The 11,015-nt window shown below is 37.5% G+C and overlaps 1 protein-coding gene across 1 annotated transcript; it reads left to right on the top strand.

Moving 5' to 3' along the window:
- The first annotated feature begins 3,145 nt into the window (after nt 1–3,145).
- LOC127646131 (plexin-A1-like) lies at nt 3,146–9,017 on the top strand. The gene is made up of 4 exons (XM_052129581.1): nt 3,146–4,321; nt 5,975–6,154; nt 6,928–7,005; nt 8,838–9,017. The coding sequence occupies exons 1-4, from the start codon at nt 3,146–3,148 to the stop codon at nt 9,015–9,017; spliced, it is 1,614 nt and encodes a 537-aa protein (XP_051985541.1).
- The last annotated feature ends 1,998 nt before the right edge of the window (nt 9,018–11,015 follow it).

The following is an 11,015-nucleotide window of genomic DNA, read 5'->3' as shown; positions in this document are numbered from 1 at the left end:
AAGTAAGCCAGTTTCATTGCAGAGCGCTGCGAGAGTTTTTTCTCTGAAACCTTCCTCCAATCCAGCTCCATAAGATCAAGATCTGCTACATAAGGGATTGTTTGTAATGTCTATTTTTGCAGCAGCTTGGTGATACATGCTTGATGCAGCATGTCTCGTGTTATGTCTTATAATACGGCTCAGGTGTTACTAATGAAACAATACTGAGAAAACAAGGAGGCGGGGTGTGACGTAAGACAGAGAAACGCGGCGATACAGAAACAATAACAAAGCCACGTGTTCTCACAAGACTGCAAAACATCAGAACGGCATGAGCGTACATCGCCAAGACAATGAGGCTATACACAATCATGCCAATCGACCAACAAGACGAGTGAACGCTTAGCAACATTAAACAAAGCGATGCCACGCGCCAAACAACAAAACAAAACCTGAGCTTACATCGTGAGGCAAACACCACGCGATGAACAAAACATGACACTTGTGTGAGAGTTCGGCCACACACGCACCCGATACCCATGACCGAAGTGACCGAACCTCAGCACAACATGAAGACAGAATTGCTTATCTGTATGGAATGCATAGCAAAGTAAAAAAAAATATGTATTTAGATAGTCATGACAAAGTCCCAAAATGTGGTTCCTGTACTAAAAACTGTGGTATTTAAAAAATGTTATCTACCTTTCCAAGGTCAAAAATGGCCCGAACGCAATAGGAGGGTGTGACAGAGCGGAGGGTTAATGAAGGCTATCAGGCTAATTAAACATCCGAGAGGGATAAAGGCCGACTGCGGAAGGTGGTTCGACAAGAGAGAGCGATCGTTTACGGTCAGCTGACCGTCGCGTGTGCGTTTGTTTAACTTTTTCATGAAAGTATTATTTATATTGTCAAGCCGGTTCTCGCCTCCTCCATTCCCTTATATCCCTTATTACTGGTGCCGAAGACCCGGGAGGGAGGAGGGATACACTGTAGTAGAATTCTCGCCTCTACCATCAACCCCAATGGAGCAGCCGCGGACATCTGCCGGGAGACAGAGGAGCCCGGCCGCCTGGAAGCGGAGGAACGGCCGCCGACCGTGAGGGGAGAAGGGGGTCCTAACCGACCACCTGGAGTGGTCCGTGCCGCTGGCATTGGCGGAGGAGTCCCCTACCAGTCGCTGAAACGCGCCGGGGTCTGAGACCGCCAACCGTGAGCGGAGTGGGGCTCACTGCCGACCGCCTGGAGCGGGAGGACCGCTGCCAGGGGCAGGGGAGACCCCTTCTGTTCCCCGAGAATGCGGCGGGGCGTTCTGTCCGCCAGGGGCTGGAGGACTGCCTCCAATCCGTCCAAGGAGGTGCGGCTGTCGTCCGTTGGAGGAGTGGCCGAGGACCAAGCTACGGTGTATCGGAGAACTGGCGAGTAAGAGTTTTATCAGGCTAATCAAGCCTCCGAGAGGGATAAAGGCCGACTGCGGAAGGTGGTGCGACGAGAGAGAGATCTTTTACGGACATGTCCGTCATGTGTGTGTTTGTGTCATTTGTTTAAGTTTTTCATTAAAACTTTTATTTATATTGTCAAGCCGGTTCTCGCCGCCTCCTTTCCATTGAACCCCTTTACAGAGGGTTAAGCAACATTATGTCAACAGTATGGATTATGCTACTCAAATGCATGTGACATCAAATTAACAGTTAGGTCAGAGGTAATACAAAAATAGTCTGAAAGTAATCCAAGAGATTACATTACTAATTGCAAGTTTAGTCATGTCATTTGTAATCACAATTCTTGCAGATTGCAATTCTGAAGTAATCTACCCAGAAGTGTTGAGTGCTATTGCATTAATGATTTATTTGAGAAAATGTAAGTTACAATATATATTTGACATAAGTAGTCTTTACTGAACATGCAGTTATACAGCCACACGTCTCTTTTTCTCCCGAATCTGTGGTGTGTCTTTGTAAGTGTAGTCTCATAAACTCCCAGCCAATCACATCGCAGCTGGCTTGATTTTACGGCTAGCAGTTGTGCGCCACAAAGTGATTCTTGTGACCTACAAACAGCTCTGCTGCCTGCCCGCTCTGTCTTAAACACGCATATATCTCCAAGATGTCTGTTTATTAAGTGTTTCCTCAGCAAAGCGGCACATTCAAATTTTTGTCAATAAACAAATGATAAACATCTTTAAAAAAAGAAGATTTGCATTATAACACGTGTTCTCTTATGGACGTTTTGCAGATGCAGACGCTTTAAAAAAAATGTCTTCCAGATGAAAACACCTACATCAAATAGACGTGTGCTATGTGTTCCTTTACTGTTGTGCATCGGTAAAAATGTCCAAATTTCCCCCCGCAGATCTGAATAAGAAATTTGCCTCATTACTTCTTCACCTCTTCTCAGAAATGGTAAACATGACTCCTCATGCTGTGGTTGTACACTCTGTGTCAGATTGTTCCTGTGTGAATGTGTGAACATACCTTGATTAAAGTCAGTGATGCATTCAGCTTTAGTTGCAGAATTTAAGTGGAGGAATGCAGAGTGTTTGTGTGGCCACAGATCTGAGGTGAGTTTAACAGGATTAGCTTTATTACCAAGTGTTCTTACACACACGTAGAATTTGTCTCGGTGAAAGAAGCTTCCATTGCACAGAGAATAAAAAGGGAATAAAATATATACAGTATAGACACACACAAGACAAAAAAATAACATATGTACAAATATGATATATACAGATTTGTGTAAGGGAATGTAATGTTCAATTATTGCTATGTAACTGTTGCTTTTTAGACAATGCAGAAAAAATAGACAGAAATTACAGGATGAGACTCTAAAACATCCTCAGTGCAAATCACACACACACACACCCACACACACACTCACACACACAAACATGCTTAAACACACACAAAATTGAGTTGGTGAGACTATAACACAGAGCTTTTTTTTTTTTTTTAATTTTGAATTTTGCAGTTCATTTCTGTTTCTTGATGTTAATTTTCTTGACATGCGAGTGGATTATGAATAGGACACAAGTTTTCACGCTGGCATCAAACATGCAAAAGTGACAGAAGTGTTTAGTGATTTTGCCTTGAAATGCGTTTCTTACCTTGCAAGACTTCCGGATGCAGAACAAAGAAGCTTGAGTGAAGAAAAGAAGAGGACCAGTGCAGATATGTGGCCTCCCCAGGGGCCGCATTGCGTTATTCGCCAAGGAACGGTAGTGCTCCTTGGGCTGCTTACTATCTACATATCTCTTCCCCTTTCGGAAGGAGCTCCTGAACAATTTAAGTTCTTCTCACCCCCAGACTGGGGTCTGACGCATTTAGCCATCCATAACAAGACAGGAGATGTGTATGTTGGCGCGGTAAACTGGATCTACAAGCTCTCTAGCAACTTAACCAAATTGAGGAGTCATATGACGGGTCCAGTGTTGGACAACGAGAAGTGCTATCCACCTCCAAGTGTACAGTTATGCCCCTATGACCTTGCCCCAAACAACAATGTGAACAAGCTTCTGCTAGTAGACTATTCCCAAAACCGCCTCATTGCTTGTGGAAGCACCTCGCAAGGCATTTGTCAGTTTTTACGCCTGGTTGATCTTTTCAAGCTTGGCGAACCACACCACCGTAAGGAGCACTACCTCTCCAGTGTCGTTGAGTCTGGAACAATGTCCGGGGTCATCATCTCGGGGGGTCACTCTAGCAAGCTTTTCATCGGAACGCCCATCGATGGAAAATCAGAGTACTTCCCAACCCTTTCCAGCCGTAAATTGATGGCTAGTGAGGAGGATGCTGACATGTTCAGCTTCGTCCACCAGGATGAGTTTGTCTCTTCCCAGCTGAAGATTCCCTTGCATACATTGTCCAAGTTCCCAGCGTTTGACATCTATTACATGTACAGCTTTAACAGTGAACAGTTTGTCTACTACTTGACCCTGCAGCTGGATACTCAACTAACTTCTCCTGACGCTAGCGGAGAACAGTTCTTCACCTCTAAGATCGTCCGACTCTGTATTGATGACCCCATGTTCTACTCCTATGTGGAATTCCCTATCGGATGCACCAAAGATGGGGTGGAATATCGATTGATCCAGGATGCCTTCTTGAGCAAACCTGGGAGGCAGCTTGCAAACTCTCTGGGAGTGTCCGAGCAGGAGGACATATTGTTTACGGTCTTCTCTCAAGGTCAGAAGAACCGGGCCAAGCCTCCTAAAGAGACAGCACTTTGTTTGTTTACTCTAACAAGAATCAAGGAAAAGATCAAGGAAAGGATTCAGTCATGTTATAGAGGAGAGGGCAAGCTGTCCTTGCCTTGGCTACTCAACAAGGAGCTACCATGCATCAACTCGGTAAGTCCACCATCTGATTGAAGGCCATTAAGAAACATTGCATGGCTACTGCAATTTATTTGTGTGGTTGAATGGATGGGTGTGTTCTGGTCCCCTGCGAGAATCATACCTTCATGGTGCAAATGCTGATACATATTAGGGATGGGCATTTTGGTCATTTTGTCTACTCGAGTGCTTGGAATAATTACTAATTTCTCGAGTACTTGAGGGGCAATGACATGTCCATAACTGTATGTATAATGACATGTCTGACAAATGTTCATGTTATTATAAAACTTTGGCTGCTGCATTGCGTCTTGTTGTTCCAGCGTATCGTCTATTCATTATTATAGGCTGTTATAAAATAATATTTTACAAAATGTACAAAATAACAGACTGTCTGAACCATCTAGTTTCAAATCGGGGTTGGTTTAACAGGAGACGCCATAACATCGCACTTTTAATATGTGTGTTAAGATGAAGTTCAGTTTTGAAGACGCTCTATTCAGCTGTGCTCTGCCTAGCTGTTTGAAACACTCACCTGCTGTATATGTGCTGCTTCAACGTGTTGAGTCCAGTGTCACACACATGGTGTGTGTCTCTCCAAGTGTTCGCTCCTGTGGGGAAAGTCGCGATACTCCGTATTGTCATTGCTGTGATGATTCATGAAGCTTTCCATTCAACTCGGAGAGTCAGAATTTCCACCTTTCCGATGGGGAAAGTGCAACATTATAGACCTTAATCATGGTAGCGCCATCTTAGATTTTTTAATGGGAATGACAATGAGGCTGTGAGGGATAGACGTACAGTCTCCTCAATGGGCTGTACTGCAGTTTAAAGTGTTTTTTGATAATTCCACGAACAAAACATAGAACAAAATGAGTGGTGGTGGCGTAGTGGTCTAAAGCACATAACTGGTAATCAGAAGGTTGCTGGTTCGATCCCCACAGCCACCACCATTGTGTCCTTGAGCAAGACACTTAACTCCAGGTTGCTCCGGGGGGATTGTCCCTGTAATAAGTACTGTAAGTCGCTTTGGATAAAGCGTCTGCGAAATGCATAAATGTAAATACAGCTGTAAGTCTATCCCTCGCAGTCTCGTTGTCATTCCCATTCAAATCAAAGATGGCCTAGTGTGAATAAGGCCAATGACACTTTATGTTGGACTTCTAACTTGAAAACTCGTGTGGAAATCTTCAACTCCCATTTCGTCGAGATGCAGGTGTGTGTTAAACCATGCAAACATGTCGGCACCTAGGAAAGGGAGGTTTAGAGTGATAATCATTCACTTTTATTAAATAATATCCATTAACGAGTCAAAGTTCTTACATTTAAATGATAGTAAAATGTGTTTAGCAAACGTTTTGCAGCGACAGGTGTTCAAATTACGGTTCATTAAACACTATTTTGATTATCGCAACAATAGTATTGCATCGTCGTATATCAGTTTGGCTGCTATGAGATTGCTGCCACATCTGAGTACTCGAGTACTCGTGCCCATCCATAACACATTGATTTAAGAGGGGGAAAAAGTAGATACGAAGAGTTAAATGTACATTTAAATGTTAAAACATCAACATAACCCTAATATATTAATTTCAACATGTGTATAATGGCCTCATGTGAATGTAAATGTGTACACTGTTTGTTCTAATTCATAGTCTGTCTCTTCAGCCTGTCGAAATCAAAGATACTTTCTGCGGGCTTGATTTTAACCAGCCTCTAGGGAGTAAAAGCACCATAGAGGGAATCCCGCTCTTCTTAGACAATGATGGAATGACTTCCGTAGCTGCATATGATTACCATGGCAACACGGTGGTTTTTACAGGAACACGCAATGGGCGATTGAATAAGGTAATAAAGTTACAAATCCTATTGTTTGTTTTTGTTTTGTTTTATTTACTTTATAAGCATTATTGGTAAATTTATCTTTTACTTAAGGCAGAATACGTCTTTGGTTTGTAGCAGGGTAACAAACTATCCAATTTTTTTGGCTAAATGTTATGTTATTTATGTAGATGTGAGTAGTTTTTGGAATGCTGAGAAGCTTCATTCAGTCTTTACAGTAAGGTACTTTGACATCAAGACAGTTTGTGAGTTTTTCATGCATGTAAATATAACAACCTGGTCTCATAGTGAAAACGTGACTCTATATACATTTTTGCAAAATGTACGTGTCTCCAGGTACAACTCCTGCAGTTTCCAGGTGAAATGAACACTAGAGGCGCTACAACAACTTTGCATTTTAATCACATTCACTGAAATCATGACTTAAATGTCTGATTATGACTTTATCAGTGTCCGCATACAGTCGAACGCAAGCCTGTCAAAGAATGCTCCATATAATGTAACTGATCGTGCATACACGGGTGGTTGCCGCATGTGCGCTACGGCTACTATGAGACACCGGACATTCTCTTCAGATGTTAAAAACCAATAAAGATGTCTTTATAATCTCGAGACTCGAGTTGACTTGAATATCCTCTGTTGAGATTCAGCGGCGATTACGTCGTCTTCTAGCGTTTGTTTGTGACAGCAACAGCTCAAATTTGAGTGTTGACACCTTGTGGACCCACTAGTTAACTCCAAAAACATGCAGTTTGAAAAATCGTGCTGTGCACGTTCAGTGTTCAAGCACTCTGCTGATGAAGAGATTTGCGTCACACGTCCTGTTTGCGGATGCTCAGCGTTTGCATCTGATCAAAGTATACTTTGGGCTTTATTTTGTTGCAAACAATGTGCAGTGGTGCTCAAAAATGTTGGCACTCTTGGTAAATATGAGCAAAGAAGGCTGTGAAAAAAAATCTGCATCGTTTATCCTTTTAATCTTTCATTAAAAGAATCACAAAAATATAACATTTACTTGAAGTAAAACAATTGAAACAGGGGAAATATCTCATTATTAAATAAATCTTTATATTCAACATCATGTTCAGATACATGGCATCATGGACTCTATCATATACCAACAGATAAAAAATTCAAAACTAGGCTGCTATAAATATTAACCCAAAAATGGTTCACTGACCACAAAATCAAGGTTTTGCCATGGCCATCCCAGTCCCCTGACTTGAACCCTATAGAACTCCTGTGGGGTGAACTGAAGAGGAGAGTCCACCAACATGGACCTCTGAATTTGAAGGAGAGATTCTGTGTGGAGGAATGATCTCAGATCCCTTGTCAGGTGTTCTCAACCTCATCAGGCATTTTAAGAGAAGAATCAGAGCTGTTATGTTGGCAAAGCAAGGTTGCATTTATTAAATAAAAGTGTGCCAATAATGATGGCCAACGTGTTTTGGAGAAAAATATTAATATAATAATGAGGTATTTCCCCTTTCAATTGTTTCACTTTAATTAAAGGTTCGATTTTTGTGTTTTTTTTTTTAATGAAAGATCAAAGGATAAATAATGCAGATTTTTTCACAGCCTTCTTTGATCATATTTACCTAAGGTGCAACATTTTCGAGCACCACTGTATCATGATTCAATGTTTTTTTTTAACCCTTTGAGTTCTGAAGGTGTTTTTAAAGATTTCCTGTTCCAGTGGCATACCCAAAATTAAAGTCTTATAACTCGACAAAAAGGGTTTAATTGTTTGATATAGTTTTAAATTAAACTTTTCAAATTTTAAGATATAGTTTATGATAAATTTTGAGAAACTGCTGAAAAATCACAAGAAAAATTTAAGCCAGAAATTAACTTATTTTTTCTTAATATTTTCTGATTTGATATTATGTAAATATGTTTTACTCACTATATTTTTGACTGTGAGTAAAATAAATAGGCTGATTGTATTTTACTCTTTGAGAGCTTTCCAACAACATATGACACATGGATATTTGATCAGTCTGATGTTTTTATTGACCGCAACATTATGTACAGTGCAAAATTAGTAATAAATTATCAAAACGGACCACTTCTGATTTGTCTGCAAATTTCAAAGTACTTTAGGTCATAAGGTCATACAAAGGTCATACAAAGGTCATAATGCATTGTAAATTAGAGCTTCTAAACTTTCAAACGATACTTATTTTGTGTTGGTCGAGACTGTTGTTATTAATATTTGTTTAATAGTTTTTTCTTGGGTGTAATCCAGTTACAAAGTACTGTAATTAATTACTGTAATCTAATAAAAAATTCGGTCAAATCTTTTAAAATGAATTACATTTTAAATTCTTGTAATCAGATTTCAGTTACTGACTTTCAGTATGTAGAATACATGAATTAGCGTCCAGTAACGTAGTCATTGTGAAGGAGAAATGTGAGGTGCTGCGTGTAGGACGTGTGTGTAACAATGAACAAGAAAGAAATATTTAGAATTTGTGGAGCGGAAAAGTGTATTTAGAAAGTAACTTCAAATTAAGTTAATTAGTAATGTGATTACTTTTCATTGAAGTAATTTGTAAAGTAATCTGATTACAATTGTATTAAAATAGTTTGTAATTTGTAGTGGGTTACCATTTTGTTCACTTGTGTACAAGTGAATAATATTAATAATGAGATGTTAATGATCTTGCTTTGGTTTTTGTTTTGTCAGATTCTGATTAATTCGGTGAGTCCAACCAGACCTGCGCTGCTGTACGAGAGTGTTCCCGTGAGTGAAGGAGGCCCGGTTCTAGGAGACATGCTGTTCAGCCCCGACCTACAGTTCATATACACACTGACCGACAAACAGGTTCTGTACAGGCTACGACACACACACAGGATCACTTCATGAGTTGACATGTTGCTTCCAAAATTTCATGTACCCTGAAATCAACCCCATACTGCCGATAAACGCCATCCATCATTAGACATTTTTATACTGTGCATGTTTCTATGTAGGTGACACGTATCCCGGTGGAGAGCTGCTCTCAGTACACAACATGTTCTAAATGTCTGAGCTCCAGGGACCCTCACTGCGGCTGGTGTGTCCTTAACAACATGTGAGCAAACACGCAACACACATGCAACAGAAATGCACATACATGACTTGTGTGAACTTAAAACACGTCCATCTCTTCTCTTTTAATTAGTAAAACAACAAGATAAAAACTAAAACTATACAGAAACGTAAAATAGAATAAAAATAGAAATAGTACATTTAAAAAAATACAAATCAAATGAAACTTTTTGTAAAAGTTTATGCAATCAAAACAAACTGAACTAAAATTGAAAACAATATCCAAAAATAATTGAATAATAATAAAAATAGAGAATATATATTTTTGGAGGTGAACTTTAAAGACACTTTCAGATTGAGTTGGAACAGATTTTTAAACATTTACTGTCTTTATCTGTAGATGTTGTCGCCATGATCACTGTGAGAGCGCAGACGAATACTTGAGATTCATTTCCAGCGTCGATGAGTGTGAGAAACTGCCCGTCCAACACAACATCCAGATGTGTTTGAGAAACAGAGGGAATTAAAGAAGATATTTCTTGCAGAAGAATACATAAAAGAAGACAGGGAAAGTGTTCAGGGTTACTCCTATTATGCAGTAATATTAATATAATTGCTCAAATATTAACCTCACAATGTATCTTATAATTAGTTGTTTTTTGTATATCACAGTATCACAATTTAGTGAACATAGTGTTGACATTTATGCATTTCACAACTTTCACAATGTGCTTTTAATTCATTTCTTTTTTTGCTTTAACTTCTGGAATGAAAAACAGGCAGTTTTGTTAAAAAATATTCAATATGTGTTTCTTCATTTATTCAAAATATTCAATTTATGTTTCTTCATTTATTAAAAATATTCAATTTATGTTTCTTCATTTATTAAAATTATTCAAAATGTGTTTCTTCCTTTATTAAAAATATTCAATTTATGTTTCTTCATTTATTAAAAATATTCAATTTATGTTTCTTCATTTATTAAAAATATTCAATTTATGTTTCTTCATTTATTCAAAATATTCAAAATGTGTTTCTTCCTTTATTAAAAATATTCAATTTATGTTTCTTCATTTATTAAAAATATTCAATTTATGTTTCTTCATTTATTAAAAATATTCAATTTATGTTTCTTCATTTATTAAAATTATTCAATATGTGTTTCTTCATTTATTAAAATTATTCAATATGTGTTTCTTCATTTTTTTTAAAATATTCAATTTATGTTTCTTCATTTTTTAAAAAAATATTCAATTTATGTTTCTTCATTTATTAAAAATATTCAATTTATGTTTCTTCATTTATTAAAATTATTCAATATGTGTTTCTTCCTTTATTAAAAATATTCAATTTGTGTTTCTTCATTTTTTTAAAAATATTCAATTTGTTTCTTCATTTATTAAAATTATTCAATATGTGTTTCTTCCTTTATTAAAAATATTCAATTTATGTTTCTTCATTTATTAAAATTATTCAATTTATGTTTCTTCATTTATTAAAAATATTCAATTTATGTTTCTTCATTTATTAAAATTATTCAATATGTGTTTCTTCATTTATTAAAATTATTCAATATGTGTTTCTTCCTTTATTAAAAATATTCAATTTATGTTTCTTCATTTTTTTAAAAATATTCAATTTATGTTTCTTCATTTATTAAAATTATTCAATATGTGTTTCTTCCTTTATTAAAAATATTCAATTTATGTTTCTTCATTTTTTTTAAAATATTCAATTTATGTTTCTTCATTTATTAAAATTATTCAATTTATGTTTCTTCATTTATTAAAATTATTCAATATGTGTTTCTTCCTTTTTCTTTTATGACCACTT

The sequence above is a fragment of the Xyrauchen texanus genome, chromosome 7, assembly GCF_025860055.1.
Source record: "Xyrauchen texanus isolate HMW12.3.18 chromosome 7, RBS_HiC_50CHRs, whole genome shotgun sequence".
Lineage (NCBI taxonomy): Eukaryota > Metazoa > Chordata > Actinopteri > Cypriniformes > Catostomidae > Xyrauchen > Xyrauchen texanus.
This window is presented reverse-complemented; position numbering and strand designations above follow the sequence as displayed.

What these genes read in the sequence shown, in the direction of transcription:
- LOC127646131 (XM_052129581.1), top strand. Translation starts at nt 3,146, where the DNA reads ATGTGGCCTCCCCAGGGGCCGCATTGCGTTATTCGCCAAGGAACGGTA. An exon ending in AGCTACCATGCATCAACTCG is followed by an intron (nt 4,322 to 5,974) that starts GTAAGTCCACCA and finishes CTGTCTCTTCAG; the next exon opens with CCTGTCGAAATCAAAGATAC. An exon ending in AGCGTTTGCATCTGATCAAA is followed by an intron (nt 7,006 to 8,837) that starts GTATACTTTGGG and finishes TTGTTTTGTCAG; the next exon opens with ATTCTGATTAATTCGGTGAG.